This window comes from Myxine glutinosa, chromosome 2 (genome assembly GCF_964187855.1).
Source record: "Myxine glutinosa chromosome 2, kmMyxGlut1.1, whole genome shotgun sequence".
In the NCBI taxonomy this organism is placed as follows: domain Eukaryota; kingdom Metazoa; phylum Chordata; class Myxini; order Myxiniformes; family Myxinidae; genus Myxine; species Myxine glutinosa.
Window position 1 is genome coordinate 261664540 of NC_136262.1, and position 23805 is coordinate 261688344.

Genomic DNA, 23805 nt, shown 5'->3' on the forward strand with positions numbered 1-23805 from the left:
CTGTGTAGCCGTTTGAGGTAAGGGAGGGGATGGAGCGGGAACAAACACCAGAAACAGATTTGACCAGACACCACCAGGATTTGGAAGAGGGAGACAGATAAGAGAGTTCGGTCTTGAGAACGGAGAGATATTGCTTCCTGGCTCTCCTGAGGGTGGACGCACACTTGTTTTGGGCTTTATGAAAGGAAATGAGATTTCCTTCCATTGGATTTGCTTTCCAGGAGAGGAAGGCAAGTTGTTTCTGGGCAACAGCCTCACCACAAGATGCCGTGTACCATGGATGGGAGGAAGGGTATGACAACTGAAGACGAGATGGGATAAATCTGTGCAGGAGAGAGAGCAATTTACTTTGGAAGAATTCCCAGGATGAGTTGATGTCAGAGGCGGTAGAGATGGGAGACCAGTCCAGATGATTGATGGCTGCTTGAAGACCGTGCCAATTGGCCTGAGTGAAATGTCAGACTCGTCGACGCTGAGGATGCTCCTTGAGAATGGTCAGAGAGATGTCCACTTTAACAAGCACATGATCAGATGAGCCGATTGGAGCAGAAAAAGAGCAGCAGACATTTTCAGGGATGTTAGTCATAACCAAGTCCAGAAGCGAAGATTCTCCATTGACTGAGATCCGGGTCGGGAAATTGACAGATTGTGTCAGTCCCAGTGAGTCTCCGAAGTCTGCTGAGGAGCCATGGCTGGTGAAAGAGGTACCCACACCCAGCCAACTGGCATGGTGACAATTGAAATCACCACATATGAGGAAGAGAGAGTTGGGATGAGTAGATAGAAGTTGGTCCATATGTTCAGACAGCGAGATGTAGATGGAGTCATCACTGTTTGGTGGACGGTACAACACACATATGAACAAGAGGTGGGAGCGAAGGGGAAGCCGTAGCCAAAGGTATTCCTGGGGTATGATTCCATAGGTGGAATACATTTGGTAAAGCAATGTGCAGTTCTCCTACATATTGAATCCCCTTTGTATTATTAGCTCACCTTGAACGTAGTTCCCGGGACCTTATGTGATGGCACGTCGTCTGTCCGTCAGTCTGTAATCACTTACAACTTCTTCTTCGAAACTGCTGATGGGATTGTAACCAAACTTGGCAAAATTATATTTGGTATGTTGAAAGTCAAGTTTGTTCACGGCATTAAAAAAAATCGGATTCTAAGGTGGTCTACGGGGGTCAAAGTGGGTCTAGGTTTCCTCTCCACCCCCCCCCCCCGACCCCCCCCCCCCAAAATAGATATTTGCTTTCTTCTCTGAAACTACACACACAATTTCGATGTAACTTGACCACAACCTTTAATACCCATGATGTACCAAAGTTTGTTCACGGCATTAAAAAAAATCGGGCCCTAAAGGTGTGTACGGGGGAAGGGGGCGGTTGCCCCCCAAAATAGGTATTTGCTTTCTTATCAGAAACCACACACGCCATTCTGATGAAATTTGACCACAGCATTAATCACCCGTGTTGTACCAAAGTTTGTTCACGATATTAAAAAATTTGGGCTTTGAGGAGGTATACAGGGTGGGGGGTTTGCCCCCCAAAATAGGTAGTTTTTTTGTTTGTTTAAATACTTGTGATTACTTTAGTACGATTCCACATGCTGCCCTGTCTTCTAGCAGCCACTGAAATTGGCTTAAAATACCTATAGTCAGTGTAGTATACTGCCTTTGTCTATCACGTGAGCGCCCTGGGGTATTGCCCATATTTTTTGTGATGTGCGTTCACTGTCGACAGGGAGAGTTGCACAAAATTGCAAGCGATTCTTCATCCAAAATGGCCGTCTGCACTGACGAATCCAACTTGCGAGCCGTTGCTGGAGGTCCATCGTGCATTTCCCAAGATGAAAAGTTCCGTTGGTTTGCGGAGACGCAGGTGCATACTCTTTGGTATTCGAAAGCTTTCCCAAACTGGTTCCACGGCATCATCTCACGGCGGTGCGTAAGCTCATCTCCTGTTTGTGGTTGTTGATTCGAACAATGTCGTGGATTACCTCGTGGTTGATTTGAATATTTGACATTTTATGAAGTGAGTTCATTTTACGTGTGAGAAATGGCTGGACGTGTGGTTTGTTTGTATTGCCTTTTCATTACGCAAATTAAGTTGCCAATTATGTTACTTGAAGACGGAAAGAAATGATGAACATTCCGACAGTAACACAGGGGTGTCCAACGAATGTCTCAACTGTCTGAATTTGGCTGTCAGAACACTCTATTCTATTCATGCAGTGAACCATTTTGGTGAGTTTGTGTCTCCTTGTCTAATACCTCTTCAGATATTAATATTACAAGGAATTTCAATGCAGGAGGAGGCCATTAGGCTCATTGAGCCTGCGCAATTATACTGACATCTCAGTACTCCCTCATCCCCAATACTTACACATACCAATCTAACTCAAATGTAACTAGTGTAGCAGCATAGCAAACCTGTTGTGCATTTTGTGATACAAGCACCAAATTTGGCACAAATGTACATTAATATGTTGCGAACATTTTCAGATATTGGGCCACTTGAAATTCCGTAATTTTTTTTTTCAAATTTTTTCAAATTTCGTAATTTCAAATTTTTCGTGTGACACCGTCACAATTTCGGTCTTCGAGGCCGGCCGATATAGTGGGGCGGCTTAGCCCAAATATTCAAAAGAATTGTGCATTTTGTGATACAATCACCAAACTTGGCACAAATGTACATTAATATGTTGCGAACATTGTGTGGTCAGCAATGAAGACGAGAGTCTGAATTACATGTATGCAAAAGACCTTGTGAACCAGTGAAGCAAATACACGGGTAAGCATGAATTAAATCTAGGGCATGATATAATTTCCATGATGTTTACCTCTACACTCAATGGTGGAAGGAGGTAATGTTTTGATCCCAGCTTGTCTGTATGTCTGTTTGTCTGTTAGTCCACAAAATTCCAGACAAAGCTTGTAGTAGTGGTAGTTGTAGTGGTAGTGGTAGTGGTGATAACAGAAATTGTTATATAGAACTGAACTTATATTATTATTATATGCAGAAAATAACTTCATTTCTATATGCCCTGCAGTGGACAGGTTAATTGGTTTATGCACTGAAGGGGTCACCCTGGTGTGCACTGCTGTGTTCTGCCTCACTGAGTTGTTCAGGTATGATGTACTCAGCACAAGCTTCCGGTCGGCCCGGAGGTGGGGGTGCGGGGCCTGTCACGGAACGTCAAAACAAACGGCCTGCCGGGGCCGCCCGAAAGTCGGGCGTGAGGGGCGCGTCCACTAATGGAACGCCTCTCGCTTCCCAGATCGAGGGCCACGTGGTCAGGAGAACCTCGTCCCTTCCGGTCACACTTTGCCTATCGGCCGGCCTCGAAGACCGAAATTGTGACGGTGTCACCCGAAAAATTTGAAATTACGAAAGTTGAAAAAATTTGAAAAAAAAAATTACGGAATTTCAAGTGGCCCAATATCTGAAAATGTTCGCAACATATTCATGTACATTTGTGCCAAATTTGGTGCTTGTATCACAAAATGCACAATTCTTTTGAATATTTGGGCTAAGCCGCCCCACTAAACAACGCAAGTCGGGGGCAAAATCTGGCCAAATCTTTCCCACTTTTCCCTGCTGCCTGGATTTGTCAGAGTACAGATCGGTCCCCATAGACCGGTCCCTTCCCTGGTGTCTTTGTTTCTTCTCTCTCTCTGTCTCTCTCTCTCTCTCTCTCTCTCTGTCTCTCTCTCTCTCTCTCTCTCTCTCTCTCTCTCTCTGTCTCTCTCTCTGTCTCTGTCTCTGTCTCTCTCTGTCTCTCTGTCTCTGTCTCTCTCTCTCTCTCCCATGGTCCTTACTTCCTGAAGGTGGGGGATGCACCATCCTGGATGTGGGGGATCTCTGGGCCGCTCCTGGTAGATCGATCATCTGTCTCTGTGCCACCGGCTTTTTCTAAAGAACTGTCCGGGGCTATACAACAAAAACATCAACAACAATAACTCAATTCTAAAACAATCCACTGACAAAAACCTTGTAGGGAGACCAATGAGTCCCAACGAGTATACTGGCCAGTGAAAGTGGACATCCCTTAGATGGACGTAGTAAACAATGATGAAGATCTCTCCACCACGACGTCCAAAAAGGGTAAGCATCCAGACCGTTCCAATTCCGTCATGAACCTGAGGGCAGGATGAAGATAATTCAATTCATATAAGAAGTGGTCACAGACTTCAGGAGATTCAAACAAGTAAAATATATGTCATCCACATATCTGAAAAATAAGTTGGGAGATATACTGGTTGGGACTCCTTTAGTTCAACGAGATACAAGATTGGTTTGATCATATACCTTGTGAGTCGAGGTAAGAGGACATGTAACACTTCCAAGCTTCAGAATGAAATGGACACAAATGCCAGCATCGTCAGTGATAATGGATACCCTGAGCATATAATCAGGAGGTTCATGCACAAATTCCTCCCTGCTCCAGATGAATGGAGGATGGGTGCTGAAAAGTGTCCGCTCTACATCAAGATTCCTTAGAAAGGGAAAATAGACTCTGCAACCTCCGCTGAACACTCAACACGTAAATCATTGGGAGGTGATGATGCCAGAAAAGCGTATCCAATCAGGATTGGTCTTGTTGATAGGTGGCCTAATATTGGTTATTCTTCAATGTCACTTTCACCTTGTGTAAATATCACCTGAGGAGTGCACAACAAAAAGCTTTGTGGTTCCTTTTAATTCTGTTTTCTGGATGTGTGTGTGTGTGTGTGTGTGTGTGTGTGTGTGTGTGTGTGTGTGTGTGTGTGTGTGTGTGTGTGTGTGTGTGTGTGTGTGTGTGTGTGTGTGTGTGTGTGTGTGTGTGTGTACGTGTGTGTACGTGTGTGTGTGTACATATGTTGATGGCCGTATGGGCGGATAACTCTAAAAACCCAGCGTGTCGATAAAAAGACCTCGGACGCCATCGGCACCTCTGGCCAGATGTGCTTCCACTGAATTGATGGTGCCACAGATAGCCTCACCCTCATGTATTCACTAAAGAATGAGGCATATGAGGGTCTGACAGTGAGTTAGTGTGTTTGTTGCGAGACATAGAGGATAGAGAAGGTAGAGAGGGTAAAAGAAACACAAACCTATCTGAATCCAGTTATTCACCAAAATTGAATCAATTCGTCCATGTCACACACCCAACAGGTTCACTAAGTTTCGTCTGAATCTGTCCATAACTTCTTGAGATATCCTGCTCATAGACAGAGACAAACAGACAGATAGGGAAGAAAAGGTAGCACGAAGAGGAAAGGAAAAACTGCAGATGCAACAGAAATAGAACAAAAAGCAAAAGGGTATGGGAAGGGAGAGGTGGGGAAACCGTGGCCTTGGAGGGTAATGAGGGTAGAAAAGATCACGAGTATGGATGGAGAATGACCTGAAGTGGTGGTGAACAGCTCTCTTGAAGCTCTGGAGGAAAGAATGGGATTGAACAGACTGAGCAAGTTGGTTCTACAGGGAAGAGAAAAGAGAAACAAATGAGTGGAGGTGAGCAGTGAATTTTGGTAGTTTCACCAGAAGGGGGTTACTGGCAGACCACATCTACCCTGCAGAAATTTGGGGTAGAGGGGAGGGAGGGACAAATCATGGAAAGGGAAAAGGATGCAAGACCAGGATGGAAGGAGGCAGTCTTCTTCGTTCTTCATTCGTATGCAGCACAAGGTTGTGGTTGTTGTCATTGGCTGAGAGTGCGGCTGTGCCACTGATGCAATACCCTCTGGTGGTTAGGGCAGTAATTTTGGCACCTACATTGATTAATTACCCTGCTTGCAAAACACTGGGATGACAGTTTATAGCTACCCAGTGCCATTGGAATTCAATGGCATCCATTCACCTATGGTGGATATGTAGCTCTTGGTGAGGTCAGTCATGTGTTACACTTCCGTTGGTGACTGTACAAGCCAATTTGGGAGCGAAAGAGTCTACCACGGGTGCTACATCTGAAGTAGTTCGTGAGGTTGGCGTCTCCTGTAGTTGTGGGATGATGTTGTTTGTGGTGACAGAGTCTACGTGCAGAGTCTACGTGAACTGTTGTGCAGCTGCTCCAACCACTGGTCATCATGATGGCTTATTCCACCCCATAATTGATGTCGCTATGTGCCTCTGCAGTTAGCTACAGTTTCCCAGGTGTCAAAAGATTGGAATTATGGAATTATATGAGCTATATAACCATGATGTATTATATTGCACATAAGCAATAGGAATGTTTTTGGTTCATGTACGTACCCCAGGTTGCTGTACACCACTCCTTTCCTATTCCATCTCCAGGTGCTGAATGACGTCATCGCCGGGCACCAAAGGGGGCCCCGGCGATGACGCACGCTGAAATTGAGTACTCAGTTTTCACTCCGGTTTCTTATTTGTTATACACCGCTCCTTTCCTGTGCCATCTCCAGGCACTGCATGACGTCATTGCCGGGCACCGAAGAGGGCCTGGCGATGACGCGCGCTGAAAAGGAGCACTCAGTTTTCACTCCGGTTTCTTATTTGTTATACACCGCTCCTTTCCTGTGCCATCTCCAGGCACTGCATGACGTCATTGCCGGGCACCGAAGAGGGCCTGGCGATGACGCGCGCTGAAAAGGAGCACTCAGTTTTCACTCCGGTTTCTTTCTTATTTGTTTGTTCGGGCGATATCTCAGTCATCCTTTGAGCTAGGAAGCTGAAATTTCGGCACAATAGTGAGTAAGTGCTTTGGAAAAAACGATATCTTTTGTTTTTTGATTAATCAATTGATGAGTTACTAAATTATTATCGATTAATTAAGTACTTATTTATTTCCTTTCTCTTCTGGGCATTATCTCAGACACATTTTGAGCTAGGGAGCTGATATTTGGACATGCCAATGACCAAGTGATTTGGCCGTAAATGATAAATCAATATTTTTGATTCATAGATTAATCAATTAATTGATTAATTATTTAATTATTCGATTCATGACTTATTTAATTGATTTTTTTAAAGTTACAGATTCGGACGAAATGGTGGTGGTTTAGGTATTCCATTAGCCAATAGATTAATTATTTAATTATTTTATGATTTTTATTTATTTATTATCATTATTAATCATTTATTTACTTTCTTTCTCATCTGGGCATATCTCAGGCACCTTTTGAGCTAGGAAGCTGATATTTGGACACAACAGTGACCAAGCGATGTGGCTATAAAGGATATTTTTGATTTAATTTATCAATCAATTAATCAACGAATTGTTTATTGATTAATCAACTAATTATTTAATTTTTCAGATTAATGACTTATTTAATTACTTTTCAAAAAGTTACAGCTTCGGATGAAGCACTAGTGGTTTAGTTATGCTATTAGCCAATTGATTAAGAAAATATTGCATGAATAATATTTATTGATTTTAATTATGCAATTAATCAATCGATCATTGTTCACCTCTCCCTCCCAATTCTGGCTCCATGTGCTGCATGTCGGCATCGCTGGGCACCGAAGGAGCCCCGGCAATGCCGCACACTGGCGGACATGTTATTTATTAATTTGGCATGGGGGCGGTGTACGTTAAATGTATCTGTACTTGTTTCCATTTTAGCCAGACTTTTCAAGGCTGAATAGTATAAAAATACAAAAGGGTTTTACTCATGTATGTAATCCAAATAAAGAGATGAGCAATTTGCCCGATTTTTGTTGTTATTGGAGTTGTAGTTATTATTGTTTTGATGGAGGCATCTGTTAAAGTAAACTGTGCATTCCATAGACAAATTGCTCCCCTCACCGCTAATCCTCACCAAGGAAAGTCTCATGCATTGTAAAGTTTTGTGCGTACTTTTGGTTTAAGCCGCAGTTTTCAATGCTGAATATTGTGAAAATACTGAAGGATCGGTCGCCCGTCATTTTGACGTGTTCTTCTGCTAGTGTGTGCACAAGCTCCTCTGTGAGACTTGTTAATAATCTGATAAAGGAATAATATTTGTGCTCTTTTCACAGGCAGACAGAAAACCTCCTGAATGTCAAACCTCCGGGCTCATTCCTCATACGCATGAGTGAGAATGTCGTTGGCTTTGTGTTGTCCGTGAAGTAAGTTGTTTCATTTAGCAGATGTTTGTGTTATCAATACACTTCTTGTTTTTGAGTGTTTTTTTGGAAAAGGAATTATTCAAATGTCGTGGAAAGCATTTAAAGATTAACAGAGAAAACTCAGAGAGCCTCGGTTAAGAATTTCCTTTATTTCCATGGAGGATGCGCGTGTTCACCTTTTTTTTGTATACTGAATCGAGGCTCTTGAAAGAGCTAACATTTATGTCACAAACAAATCAACCAGACAAACAAAATATACAAAAAGAGGGAGCGGAAGACAAGATGGGGAGAGAAGGGGAAGCACACAACCACAACATTTGAGAGCAGGGAGAAGTGTGGGAGGGAGAGAGCTTGGGGGCAGGAGGCGTGGGAAGGGGAGGGCGGGGGGGGGGGGGGGGGAAATATGATCTCAGTCATGAGTATGATCTAAGTATGATCTAAGTATGACCTAAGTATGATCTCGTCACCATTCCACCTCCTGATTGATCCAGTCACTTCCATCTTGCACACCTAAACTATTCCTTAGATGGCATTCTTATACAAAGAAATTTATGGACAGGCTCACCAAAGTAATGCCACATCCTCATTCAGGAACAATGCATATAAAGTAGTAATTATAACAGGTAAGCGAGTTACCTTTTATTTGAAGGAGGTTGGATGGAAATTTTGTTGAGTAAGTTCCTAGAGAGATCTCCACACGGCATTATCATGGACACGGCCCATGAGGAGTCACACGAGGCAGTTTAAAATTTCTCCAAACTTGCTCCAAACTGCCTCTTATGCAAACTAACTTCATTATTTCCCATAGTTTGAGACAATTAACGCAAGGTGCATTTACAGGGCCGCTACTCGGTGTTACAATCACCGTATCTTGCATCAGCTGAACGAATGCTACTGCCTGGATAAAACTGCCCAGGCCCATGACAGCCTGGAATCTCTCATCTTGTATCACAAGGCGGTACCTCTGGAACCCCATAAACAATGTCTCACGGATCCGTGTGGCCAGGTATGTAAGAACATTATTGAGACCGATGTTAGGATTCCTGCAGGTTCCTCCATATTCCAGTCCTATAGCTAACTTAATGAATGCTTTTCTGACTGGGATTCAATTCGTCATTTGTTCATCATGCTTACATCAGGGCTGGGGTAGTGTTGCCACTCACGCAGGGTTCCCATTAATTAGGACTGAAGTTTGTAATTTTACTCGGGTTCTAGCACACAATGGCCTGCTTTGTCCAGAGTGGTATCATGGAATGCTAGACGACCAGCTTTGAGTGTCTGCAGAGGGCACAGGTGGCTTACGTCATGTTCCAGTTTGGTGGTGAGATGCGATGACCAAGATTAAGATGGGATGATCCAACATCAAAGAGAGCTGTAAATGAAAGATCCTTTCTGAATGGGATATTTGATTGTATATTTCAAATAACTTTGTCAAGAACAACCTCTCGTTTATGTATCATCTTGCAGCACTAATGCAGTGTTTCTGGGAAGCTACTTGTGCCGCCAAGTGACAATCTTTCATAACCTCTTTGGTAATTTCCCTCGCCAGAGGAGAGGGTATTGCATTTGAGTCCGTTTGTTACTTGGCCAAAAATTTTTTTTTTGCCAAGTATGTTGATTACTGCGGTTTGTGTGTGTGTTTGTTTGTCGGTTCGCTCACTTATACTTGCGTACAGGTCACAATTTGAAACCGATTTTCACGAAACTTCATCAAATGGTAGAGTTCGTGGTCCAACAAAATCCTATATATTTTTGAGGTCAAAAGGTCAATAGGCCAATGGTCAACCACTTTTTCCGAATTTCTAAAATCCTCAATTTTCATCCGATTGACTTGAAATTTGAATAGGATTAACATATCAGCAAACTGAATTCAACCACCAACTATTTTTGAAATCAACATAGGCCAAAACGTCAACATAGGCCAAAGGTCAACCACTTTTTTTCAAATTTCTGAAATCCTCAATTTTCATCTGATTGACTTGAAAATTGAATAGGATTTCCATATCAGCTAACTGAATTCAACCACCAACTTTTTTGAGATCAACATAGGCTCAAAGTTGAATTTAGACCAAGGGTCAACTTGAGTAAGTTGGTTGGTTGGTGCGCCTCACCATTGGTGCGCCTCATGTATATTTTTTTGAATTTAGCCTGGTGTTGGCTTAGCGGTTAGGGTGCCGGCTTGGGATCCTGGGTTCGAATCCCGGTCGATCGCTGAATTAACGCCAGGGGGGTTGACTCAGCCTGTCATCCCTCCGAGGTCGGCAAATTGAGTACCAGCTTGTGGGATGAATGATTACGGTGTGTACCCCGGTTTAGAATAGGTACACCGTATCCCTGTGCATCGTAAGAGGCGACCAAGGGTTGACGTCAGGAAGGGCATCCGGCCATAAAAACGCCTCAAACAGGGAACCATGATTGTCATGGGGCCCGCAAGGCTAACCCCCGCTCCAGCGGGGAAAATGGCCTTAAAACGATCATTTATTCATTCATTCGGTCAACATAGGCCAAATTTATAAAATTGACAATTTTCATCCAATTAACTTAAAATATGAAGACGATTTGCACATCAGGTCGCTGAATTCAACCACCAATTATTTGTGAGGTCAAAAGGATGCTCTACTGAGTGCCATTCTACTTTGTTTTCTTTTGGCAAGTGTCGCTCTATGAGTGATTTTTCGTTTGTTTGTTTGTTTGTCTTTGTTTGTCCACACAGAATAAATATGATTTTCTCTGCAACCGTTGGTCTGATTGACAGGAAATTCTCACCAATGGTGCGCCTCCTCATGTATATTTTTGAATGCTAATTATGACGTCATCGGTCACGTGGTACGGGCGCCATCTTGGAAAACCCGAAAAACTTAGCACCTCTATCTCCGAAAGCACTGCATAAAAAAATGAGACATGGCTCATTGTAAATAACTCTCCATGGGGAATAAAATATATTAATGATGATGTCATCGGTTCCTCCATTATGACATCATAATATTCGACAAGTACAAAACTTCATCCGATCAAGATGAAATTTCTAGAGCATCATAAATTGGTGTAGTAGAAAAAAAAAAAGATGACGTCATTGGTCACGTGGTTCGGCCACCATGCTTGTTTTAACACAAAAGCCTTAAAAACCACTAAAACATGTCCTGGCGAGGGTCTGTAATGTCTGATTGCTATTTCTTGTTACCTCCGCCAAAAAAGGTGGATGGAAGTATGTTTTCACCCCTGTCTGTTTGTCTTTCTGTTTGTTTGTGAAAAAGATAGTTCAAAACGTTGTGGACGGATCGGACAAAATTTGGCAGAGATGTAGCGAATGTGACAAGGACGAAATGATTAGATTTTGGTGAAGATCCGGATTCGGATCCGGCTACTAGAATTAAAGTGATTCTTCACCATTGGGAGTTACGGCCAAAAACGATACATAGCAGGATATCTCAAAAAGTTAAGGATGGATTTAGACGAAACTTGGTGGACAGGTTGTGTGTGTGACATGGACGAATCGATTCGATTTTGGTGAAGATCTGAATATGGATTCGGATATGAGAATTATTTAATTTCTAAGTGATTCTTCACCATTGGGAGATGGGCCCAAACACGACACATAGCAGGATATCTCAAAAAGTTAAGGATGGATTTGGACGAAACTTGGTGGACAGGTTGTGTGTGTGACATGGACGAATCGATTCGATTTTGGTGAAGATCTGAATATGGATTCGGATATGAGAATTATTTAATTTCTAAGTGATTCTTCACCATTGGGAGATGGGCCCAAACACGACACATAGCAGGATATCTCAAAAAGTTAAGGATGGATTTAGACGAAACTTGGTGGAGAGGTTGTGTGTGTGACAAGGTAGAATCGCTTACATTTTGGTGAAGATCAGGATCCAGATCCGGCTAGTAGAATTTTTAAAGTGATTCTTCACCATTGGGAGATGGGCCCAAAACGATACAAATCAGGATATTTCAAAAAGTTGTGGACAGATGTTTTTGATTAAATGTGATTCTATGGTGTACTCTGTGATAGAAAACGTAAACTGTTCACCTGGTGGAGGTTTGCTCTCTACTGAGTGCTGTTCTAGTTTATACATTGTGAGAACTTCTGCTTTACTAATCATCTATCTCTAAACCAAGTTTAATTGTGCCTGGCCTTGTTCCGTTTCATATTCCATACCATATAGAACTCATTAATCCCAGACTACATGAACCTCCTTCAGTTCCTCAATGCCCGTGGTTTGATAACCTCCAAGACCTCTCCACCACATAGTAATGGCACCACCAGGCCTGCAGAGCCAGACTCTTGTTCACCAAACATGGCCCATGGCCGAAGGCCATTTCCTCGCCTCTATCCCTCCATCCGCAAGGCTGTACGTGAACTAACTGAGGAACCTCTGATGGTATGAAATTTGTTTTCTCGGTCTTACTGTACAAAACCTTAAAAGTTCAGGGGTACAGAAGTATAGGACTGGCAACATTTGTTAGATAGAGGTGATGTTTCGTATGATAGAGGTGATGTTTCGTATGATAGAGGTGATGTTTCGTATGATAGAGGTGATGTTTCGTATGATAGAGGTGATGTTTCGTATGATAGAGGTGATGTTTGGTATGATAGAGGTGATGTTTGGTATGATAGAGGTGATGTTTGGTATGATAGAGGTGATGTTTGGTATGATAGAGGTGATGTTTCGTATGATAGAGGTGATGTTTCGTATGATAGAGGTGATGTTTGGTATGATAGAGGTGATGTTTGGTATGATAGAGTTGATGTTTGGTATGATAGAGGTGATGTTTGGTATGATAGAGGTGATGTTTGGTATGATAGAGGTGATGTTTCGTATGATAGAGGTGATGTTTCGTATGATAGAGGTGATGTTTCGTATGATAGAGGTGATGTTTGGTATGATAGAGGTGATGTTTCGTATGATAGAGGTGATGTTTCGTATGATAGAGGTGATGTTTGGTATGATAGAGGTGATGTTTCGTATGATAGAGGTGATGTTTGGTATGATAGAGGTGATGTTTGGTATGATAGAGGTGATGTTTCGTATGATAGAGGTGATGTTTGGTATGATAGAGGTGATGTTTGGTATGATAGAGGTGATGTTTGGTATGATAGAGGTGATGTTTGGTATGATAGAGGTGATGTTTGGTATGATAGAGGTGATGTTTCGTATGATAGAGGTGATGTTTCGTATGATAGAGGTGATGTTTGGTATGATAGAGGTGATGTTTCGTATGATAGAGGTGATGTTTGGTATGATAGAGGTGATGTTTGGTATGATAGAGGTGATGTTTGGTATGATAGAGGTGATGTTTGGTATGATAGAGGTGATGTTTCGTATGATAGAGGTGATGTTTGGTATGATAGAGGTGATGTTTGGTATGATAGAGGTGATGTTTGGTATGATAGAGGTGATGTTTCGTATGATAGAGGTGATGTTTCGTATGATAGAGGTGATGTTTCGTATGATAGAGGTGATGTTTCGTATGATAGAGGTGATGTTTCGTATGATAGAGGTGATGTTTGGTATGATAGAGGTGATGTTCCTTGTACCGTATTTAACGATGAACATCCTGAAACCGAGCACCATTTTTCCATTCAACAGGTCAATTTATCCTAATTCGCAATTTTTCATTGAATGTTCATCTGGGGGAGGATTTGATCCGGTCGTCATTGTAACACGTGCCAACAAATAGCATGTTGCGCTCTTTTTTTTGCCTTTTAATATTACCAAATTGCCAAAATCTCGGCTCTCTGCTCACCTTCACTCCTTCATTCCTCTTTTCTCCCGCCTCTGGAACAAACTCCCTCACTCCCTTCAATCCCACTCCTCCCTCCAGGTCTTTAAAACAGCTGTTCACCACCATCTCTTATCCTCCCCCATCCAAAACCTTGATCTTTTCTACCCCCGTTAATTCACCCCAGATCCACTTTTTTTTTTGGAAATCCCGACTTCTTTCTTTCCTGGACGTCCCAGCAGTGTCCATGTGTTTTATACTTTTCCTCCCCCCAAGCCCTCTCCCTCCCACAGATCTCCCGATGTCTCTGTTCTCTGCTGTTGTACTTGTGTGCTTCCCTTTCTCTCCCCATCTTGTCTCCCGCTCCCTTTTTTGTATGTTTTGTGTGTCCGTTTGTTGTTGTTTTTGGGGTTGATGTTAGCTCTTGCACGAGCCTCGATCTTGTACGCAATATATATACGTATGTATGTACATATACACAACTTTATAATCATGATAGGGCCACAAGTCCTCAATGTGCAGCATCATTCCCCAGCACACTCTAACATCCTCCATTCCCTTCTTCCAGGACCAAACGATGGAGCACACAAGCAGCAACAATCCCAATGCCAGCAAAGTTCCGGCCATTTCAACGGGTAAATCTCGGCCTCTTTCTGATGTTGGTTCTCCGCAAGTTCCCTTACGTGGATCCCCACAAGCACCGAGGGGGCTTCTTTCACGACCGAAGAGCACAGCTGTCGATGAAAAATCACACAAGGAGCATGAAACGTCATCGGGCATTTTCCGTAAGCCTCTTTGGAAGCAGGTAAGATGCAATTCCTCACCAAAGAGCTGTGTTTAGATGAGGTTCTTGTATAAAGTTAAGTTTTACTGCAATCTCACAAGCCTCGGAGACATTTGATTGTGGACTTCTGTTCATTTGGAAATTGAGTTTTATCTTGTTGTTTGTTATTGCTCGTATTTTCAGAATAGTCCCAGGAGATGAAAGTGAAGAATCCATGCCATATGTCGATCTACTACACCTGTTCCTGGCTCTGTGGTTCGTCACGGTGATGTCTCCGAGGAGGCCGATGAACCCTCCCTTTGGGTAATTGAGCTGGATGTCGGGATTTTACTCCATTAACCAAATAACTTTTAGCCTGAAGAATATTAACCCAGTTAATCTCTGGACTCTGTTTAATGATCTCAGACTGATGACGGGACGGTGTGTCGGTGTTTAATATATATATATACACCAGGTAACTGCTGCTTTACGTGTGGGGTGAATGAACGTCCATTGTTCTCAAAAATGTTTCACTTGAACTCATCAATGCCCAATTGTGTGTACCTTGTGGACATTATTTTATGGACATGCCATTTCCTGTTTGGCAATCAGGGTTGTGTAAGGGTGCATATTATATTTATTATGTTGACAAACATGGTCATCCCCACCACCTCCCTCCTCTCCCCCACACTCCACTCACCTCCTCCACACCACCACACTCGCCTCGTAACCACATCCCCCCCCACACACCCCTCATCTCCTCCCCACCCCCACACTCGCCTCACAACCACATCTCTCCCCCCCCCCCATACCTCATCTCCTCCCCACCCCCACACTCGCCTTGTAACCACACCCCACCCCCACACCCCTCATCTCCTCCCCACCCCCACACTTGCCTCGTAACCAGAACTCTCCCCCCCCCCTACACACCTCATCTCCACACCACCCCCACACTCGCCGCTCGTAACCACATCTCCCCTCCTCTCCCATCCCCCCCCCCCCACACACCTCATCTCCTCCCCACCCCCACACTCGTCTCGTAACCACATCTTTCTCCCCCCCCCCCCACACACCTCATCTCCTCCCCACCCCCACACTCGCCTCGTAACCACATCTCCCCCCCCCCCACACACACACCTCATCTCCTCCCCACCCCCACACTCGCCTCATAACCACATCTCCCCTCCCCCACACACACCTCATCTCCTCCCCACCCCACACTTGCCTCGTAACCACATCTCCCCCCCCCCCCCCACACACACACCTCATCTCCTCCCCATCCCCACACTCGCCTCGTAACCACATCTCCCCCCCCCCCTCACACACCACATCTCCTCCCCACCCCCACACTCGCCTCGTAAGCACATCTCCCCGCCCCCCCTCACACACCACATCTCCCCACCACACTCGCCTCACCACCACACCCTCCCTACCGCCCCCCCCCTCCTACTAAACACGCCCCTTTCTCTGATAATATGCTCCTTCTCTTCCGTTTCCTCCTCTCCTACCTGCTTCTAAACTCCGTTATCCTCTCTCCATACACCTGCTACTTACTCCTCTTGTAACCACACCCCTTTTTCTCGACCTATCATCACCTCCAACATTATCATCCTTTGCTATAGTTAAAGAATGCTGTGAAATTGTACAAATCTCAGCGAGTTGTCAAATAAATATTGCAAGAGATGCAGCAACTGGGTTATTCGGTGAACTATTTGGAAAGATGGTTTTGATCTGGAACGTTCTGAGTTTCTAGGAATGGCAGGTTTGGCAGAAAAGCATGAAGGAATGTGTGGTTGGGGAAATATGAGAACCTGACGAGTGAAAACAACCAACACGAGGTTTTGTCAGCAAAACACAGGTTCGGAAAATCGAACGTTTCATCAACAGCGCCCTTCATCGGCGGCGAGCACGTGCCGGATGTACTCAGATTTTAAATGTTATTTGGGAACTTGCGGAGTCACAAAGGCGACTAATTGACCGCAAGATGCAGGCGACCATTGTCATCATCAAATATTATCGTGGTAATTCTCCCAAGACCTGAGGCTTCCACAAGCTTAGAACGTTGATGCTTAATGTGCACCTTTTGGCCAGGTACGGCAACCTCTTGGATACCATTCCAGCACAATCACCACAAGAGCAGCACCTTGCCCAGGGTGTGGTCGGACAGCTTTGTGTAATCCTGGGTTTGATTCATCCAGTGCTGCCTGAATTTCTGAGCACGATAGCTCTTCCATAGGGAAGTTAAGCTGGCTATCCTGTCTGAGTCCACATCATTGGCCATTTTACCAAGTACTCTGGAAAGTTTCATTCAATGGGTGAACATGAGTGTGAGCCTTCAGGTCGTTTCTTTTCAAGTTTAACAGCAATGACAAAGGGCCATATGTCAATTCCTTGCATCTTTGCAAACATGAAGTGTTTTTGGAAAGTTTGTATCGATAGTGTTTCGAAAAAAAATCGAAGGTTATAAAGAGAGGGGGGGCGGGGGGTGGCAGGATAGCTTAGATGTAGCACACTTTGACCTGACTACTCGGGGTTTGATTCCTGACCCAACTATAAACTCGGATTGGTGCTTCAGAGGCCTGGTATTGCATCACAAAGTGGTCTCTCGGATTGGCATTAAGCTGGGTGTTTTATCTGCTCGAACGAGTTTGTTGATGTTAAAGATTCCACAGTGTCTTAAATGAAGAGTCGGTAAGTTATCGCCGGCACCCTGAACAAATTACAAGTTCCTGTTTTTTTTTGGGGGGGGGGGGGGGTTATGAGGCGGAGGAGGTTTGCACTGCATCAGCGGCACATCCGCACTTCCAGCAATGATGCAACCTGCAGTCAGGTGGCGCATGTAAAATGATGATGATTTATTGATTGGCACATTACTTTCTCTACTCTTCCTGTTTTCAGAAACGTTGCTGGACTTTGCGAATAATGGCAGCACCGAATCAATAATTGTAACCAAAACAAAGGCCGTTTGTGCCACCGCACAAATATCCCGACTGAATGGCTCGAGGTAATTGCTTGTGATGTCCGAAATGGATCTTTAGAATTTAGATTGGTGTGATTTGAGAAATGGGCTCATTTCATGCTATATATATATATAATGCCTTTTGTTGGTCATGATATTAAAATGACATTGGGTCACTGAAACAAGCAGCCATTCTGCACGTCAATATAAAATCTAGAAAATATTGGCGAATATACAAAAAAAATCAATATAAAAAAAACAAAATATTTGTGAATATACAAAAAAAATCAATATAGAATATAAAAATATTTGTGAATATACAAAAAATGATCAATATAAAATATTAAAATATTTGTGAATATACAAAAAAATCAATATAGAATATAAAAATATTTGTGAATATACAAAAAAATCAATATAAAATATAAAAATATTTGTGAATATACAAAAAAAATCAATATAAAATATAAAAATATTTGTGAATATACAAAAAAATCAATATAGAATATAAAAATATTTGTGAATATACAAAAAATGATCAATATAAAATATTAAAATATTTGTGAATGTACCAAAAATGATCAATATAAAATATAAAAATATTTGTGAATATATAAAAAATGATCAATATGAAATATTAAAAAATATTTGTGAATATACAAAAAATGATCAATATAAAAAATATTTGTGAATATACAAAAAATGATCAATATAAAATATTTAAAATATTTGTGAATATACAAAAAATGGTCAATTTAAAATATTTGTGAATATACAAAAAATGGTCAATATAAAATATAAAAATATTTGTGAATATACAAAAAATGGTCAATATAAAATATAAAAAATATTTGTGAATATACAAAAAATGGTCAATTTAAAATATTTGTGAATATACAAAAAATGGTCAATATAAAATATAAAAATATTTGTGAATATACAAAAAATGGTCAATATAAAATATAAAAATATTTGTGAATATACAAAAAATGGTCAATATAGAATATAAAAATATTTGTGAATATACAAAAAATGGTCAATTTAAAATATTTGTGAATATACAAAAAATGGTCAATATAAAATATAAAAATATTTGTGAATATACAAAAAATGGTCAATATAAAATATAAAAAATATTTGTGAATATACAAAAAATGATCAATATAAAATATTTAAAATATTTGTGAATATACAAAAAATGGTCAATATAAAATATATTTGTGAACATACAAAAAATGATCAATATAAAATATATAAAATATTTGTGAATATACAAAAAATGATCAATATAAAAAATTTGTGAATATACAAAAAATGATCAATTAAAAATATAAAAATATTTGTGAATATATAAAAAATGATCAATATGAAATATTAAAAAATATTTGTGAATATACAAAAAATGATCAATATAAAAAATATTTGTGAATATACAAAAAATGATCAATATAAAATATAAAAATATTTGTGAATATACAAAAAATGATCAATATAAAATATTTAAAATATTTGTGAATATACAAAAAATGGTCAATTTAAAATATTTGTGAATATACAAAAAATGGTCAATATAAAATATAAAAATATTTGTGAATATACAAAAAATGGTCAATATAGAATATAAAAATATTTGTGAATATACAAAAAATGGTCAATTTAAAATATTTGTGAATATACAAAAAATGGTCAATATAAAATATAAAAATATTTGTGAATATACAAAAAATGGTCAATATAAAATATAAAAAATATTTGTGAATATACAAAAAATGATCAATATAAAATATTTAAAATATTTGTGAATATACAAAAAATGGTCAATATAAAATATATTTGTGAACATACAAAAAATGATCAATATAAAATATATAAAATATTGTTGAATCTACAAAAAATGGTCAATATTAAAAATGTCATTGTGTCCCTGAAACAAGCAGCCATTCTGCATGGGGAAATCAAAGGAATCGATCAGCTGTGGTTCACAGGAGGCACAAGATTGCAAACGGTAAGGACAGGTGGAAGACCGTGGACAAAGTGACTTCCACCGCCGTGGTTCTGCACGTGGTGAGCAGACAACCTTATCTAGGGTAGAATCCAGCCTTCCAAGCTGACAGTCTTCCAATATCATTACGTGAGCCATGATTTTATTGACAAATAAAAAGTTGTTTTTTTTAACAAAAACTTATACATATTGCACATAAATTAGGAAAACATATTTTACTCGTTTGTATCGACGCTGTGGGTAACAAAGCGTCCGTAAGACAAAATCCTTTCTCATCAGACGAATATTTGATAAAAGTGATATGATGCACATATTTCAATATCAACAAAAATATCATTTAGACTATCCATTGACTCCAAAAATAAAGATTAAACTAACTACGCCACGTACATTACTTTTAACATTGTTCTTAACAAACAGAACAGGAATGTTGTTACCAACTGGAAAGGGGAAGAATTTGTGAATTTAATGTTCCGTCAGTTATTTACTTTAACATTTTCTTAAATCATTCAGGCATTTGGCGTCGTGCTCCACTTACCTTGTACAGTCGTCTTACACTATCATTTGTGCCAAATTCAATTCACATGTTTAATGCTAATGTGAAAAAGATGTGATGCATCCTTTCTGAATTGAATTACAAGTGGATGGAAATTTTCCATGTTTCACATGGACAACTAGAACGACACTCGGTAGACCTCCTCAAGACCTAAAAATTGAACAATTTACATTTTGTATCCCACTGATAGGCCGGATCTGGATCCGGAACCGAACCAAAATCTAATCGGTTTGTCACCTCACCAACTCATCCCCCAAGTTTGGTCATAACCCATCCACAACTTTTTGAAATATCGTGCTATATTTTGTTTTTGGCTCCATCTCCTAATGCTTAAAAAATCCCTTTAAAAATTATCGTATCCGTATCCAGATCTTCATCAAAATCTAATCATTTTGTCCTTATTACACATCCAACCTGTTCAATAAATGTCGTCCAAATCCGTCCACAACTTGAGGACTTGGGATTGGGGAGGAGCTTGAGGATGGGAAGGGGTTGAGAATTTGGTATTGGGAGGGGGGTTGCGGACTTGTGGTTGGGTAATGGGGGGGGGGGGGGGTAGGACACAGGAGCTTTGGTGGGGGTGGGGTAGGGAGGGGGACAGAATTGCGAGAGGGGAGAGGGGCTGAGGACTTGGGATTGGGTGATTGTGTGAGCAGTGAGCTTTGGTGGGGGTAGGGGCAGAAAGGGGGCAGAGTTGCGAGGGGGGAGGGAGTTTCGGCTTTGGGGGAGAGGTTGAGGACTTTGGGTTAAGGACTTTGTGTGATGAGGGGGTTTGTAGATTTGTAGTGGGGAGGGGGTTTTACGACAGGGTGGGGAGCGGTTTGAAGAGTTGGGATTCAGGGTGGGGGGGTTGGGGGGGGGTTATTTGAGGATATATATACAGTCGTGGCCAAAATTATTGGCGCCCTTGCACTTTTTTCAAATAATGCACCATTTCTTCCAGAAAATTGTTGAAATTAAAAAATCTTTTGGTTTCCACATTTGTATCTTTAGTTTGCAGTGAAACAAAACAAAAAAGCTGAAAAAATTACTAAATCTTACCTTACTAGCCAAAACCCGTGGAACATCCACGGAAGGGAGGATGTGGTGTATGGATAGAGTGTACCATTATGGATGGCATAGGGGATTTGCTTGTCCGAGTAAGAGTTAGGAAGAAAGATGAGAATGAAGAGTGCGTATATGAACAACGTATTTATTGCAATCTACTTAAATGACAACGCTAAATATCACGTACCGTCTCGAAGTCAATGCCATCCTTTTATCTCTTCGTATACAACTCTCTGATTTCTACCTTATGGTGAACAGGGTAAAGCCTACTTTGATAATCATGAACGGTGGCAGATGCAGGAGTTGGTGAAACGAAAGGGGGGGGGGGAGGGGGGCTGATCATGACCTACCCTACGCCACATGGCCTACGCCATTTGTTGAGATCATGGCCACAACGGAAACACAACAACTGGATAGGTAGGGCCGAGGCCTACTTTTGGTCACTCGACGAAATACACTTTGTTTTAAGCTTTCAGAAGCTGAAGCCTTGGTATTTATTGCTTTATATGATACTGATGGGCTGCTGATCGGTTTCACTTCGTTGTAATCACAGTATATGGAAGAAATTATGGTAAACCCACCTGATGAGGTTAGCATACACCGCGATCGACGACACCGGCACAAATGCATGCTCAGGATTGTCCACTCAGTGGACGGCTTGCTGTCGCCTTCGACTGTCCAATCAGCGGACGGCTTGCTTCCCCTTCACCCAGCAGACACCAATAAGATGGAGTCGTAAGATGGCGTCGTATCAGCAGTGAATCAGAAGCTTTTGGGCCCCAACGTCGGCTAATTCAGATTTTTCGAGTATGGCTGTATGTGATAAACAAAGAGCACGGTTCGTAGATCGTAAATCCATTCGTGCCGTGGGCATCGGGTCACTGGGTGCGGCGTAAAAGGGATAACAAAGTCGAGTCCTTATGCTATTATTATATAGATTTCACCCAGAAATCCTAAAATTGGCCGGACAATATCATTGGAACCTTTTCGAAGTTGTGTGAAATAATTAGATTTCAAGCAGGTGATTCTCCTTTCCTTTGGAATTGAACTCACCTGCGGTGAGTTGCAGGTGCCTGCAACATAAAAATCACTCATTCAACCAGTTTGAATAGAGAAAAGGAGTCATTCTGCTGTTTTGTGTCACTGTGTGTACCGCAATGAGCATGGAGAAAAGAAAGAAAACCAGAGAATTGTCTGAGGTCAGACACAAGATTGTAGCCAAGCATGGACAATCTCAAGGCTACAAGTCTATATCCAGAGACCTTTATGTTCCATTGTCCTCCGTACGCAATGTTATCAGGAACTTTAAGGTCCATGGCACTGCAGTCAACCTCCCTGGACGTGGCCGCAAGAGAAAACCTCATTGAAGATTGCAGCGAAGGATTGTTTGAATGGTGGAGAAAGCACCTCGATAAACTGCCAAACATATTCAAGCTAACCTTCAGGCACAAGGTACGATAGTTTCAACTCACACCATCCGTCAACAACTCAATGAAGGGTTTTATGGAGGACCCCACTGCTGAGAGAGAGACTTAAGAAAGCCTGACATGAGTTTGACAAAACACACCTGAACAAGCCAAAATCCTTCTGGGAGAATGGCCTGTGGACAGATGACACCAAATTAGAGCTTTTTGGAAAAGCACATCATCTCTATGTTTACGGAAAACAAAATGAAGCCTTCAAAGAAAAGAACACCTTCCCTACAGTCAAATATGGATGAGGTTCAGTGATGTTTTGGGGTTGCTGTGCTGCCTCTGGCACTGGGTGCCTTGAATGTGTGCATGGCATCATGAAACCAGGAGATTACCAAGGCATTTTGGAGAGCAATGTTCAACCCAGTGTTAGAAAGATGGGTCTCCGTCGAAGGTCATGGGTCTTTCAGCAGGACAATGACCCCAAACACACTTCAAAATGCACCCAGGAATGGTTCAAAACAAAACGCTGGACTGTTCTGAAGTGGCCAGCATTGAGTTGTAGGGGAAGTGGTGGGTGAGACTCAAGACGCCAATGGTCGGAAACAGGTTTTACAAAAGGTCTGGTTTATTAACTGGTTATTCACTTCATTCCATTACCAAATAATACCGTTTAACTCAATGGACCAGGTTAACTCTATTCGCATGGTCCTTCTCGTTCGGCCGATGTTCCTCCGCCATTCCCGTCGGGCAGAGGTTCTGAGTATGAGTGCTCTCTCTCAGCGCTGTTCACAGGGTTCCGTTCCGTTCCGTAGGTCAGAGCTTCTGGTGACAAGTCTCCTGACTCATAGTTTGCTCTGGTTTTTATGGGCCTTGTCGCGCTAATCCCTTCTCCGCTAATGCCCCGAGGTCATGCATGCACCGAGTCCTGGCACCAGCTCGCTCCCCTCCTGCTGCGAGTTCCATTTACCAAACGATAGGGGGGTGCTCCAGCCTGGGGCTGTGACCAGGTGGACAAGAGATTACCATGTTCGTGCACATTCTTGGCATTCATTTCTATCTGCTTCGTTACCAGTCTTAATCAATGAGTTACCAGTGCCAATCAATAAGTTACACTGAGTTACACTTCCACAATTCCCTCATCTTTTTGTTTTTGTTTATATTAACCATTAATCTAAACTTCAATATAAGTAAACAATCAATCACTACAAGTAAACATCATTACAAGTATAAGTAAATATAATCAATCACTGCAAGTAAACATCATTACAAGTATAAGTAA

At 41.7% G+C, this 23805-nt stretch overlaps 1 protein-coding gene and 1 long non-coding RNA gene across 3 annotated transcripts in view; one reads left to right on the forward strand and one right to left on the reverse strand.

The window, feature by feature from the left end:
* The window catches only part of LOC137420592 (myosin-IIIb), a 103666-nt gene extending 88129 nt beyond the window's left edge, over positions 1-15537 (forward strand). For both annotated transcript variants that reach the window (XM_078772499.1, XM_078772500.1), the window contains 6 exons: positions 1743-1942; positions 7962-8051; positions 8892-9057; positions 12227-12442; positions 14353-14589; positions 14752-15537. In XM_078772499.1, the coding sequence (XP_078628625.1) occupies positions 1743-1942; positions 7962-8051; positions 8892-9057; positions 12227-12442; positions 14353-14589; positions 14752-14769 (927 nt within the window). In that variant the 3' untranslated portion in view covers positions 14770-15537. The remainder of the gene's footprint in view (positions 1-1742; positions 1943-7961; positions 8052-8891; positions 9058-12226; positions 12443-14352; positions 14590-14751) is intronic.
* Positions 1-23805, reverse strand: part of LOC144890746 (uncharacterized) — a 388459-nt gene that overhangs the window by 142717 nt on the left and 221937 nt on the right. The window lies entirely within an intron of this gene.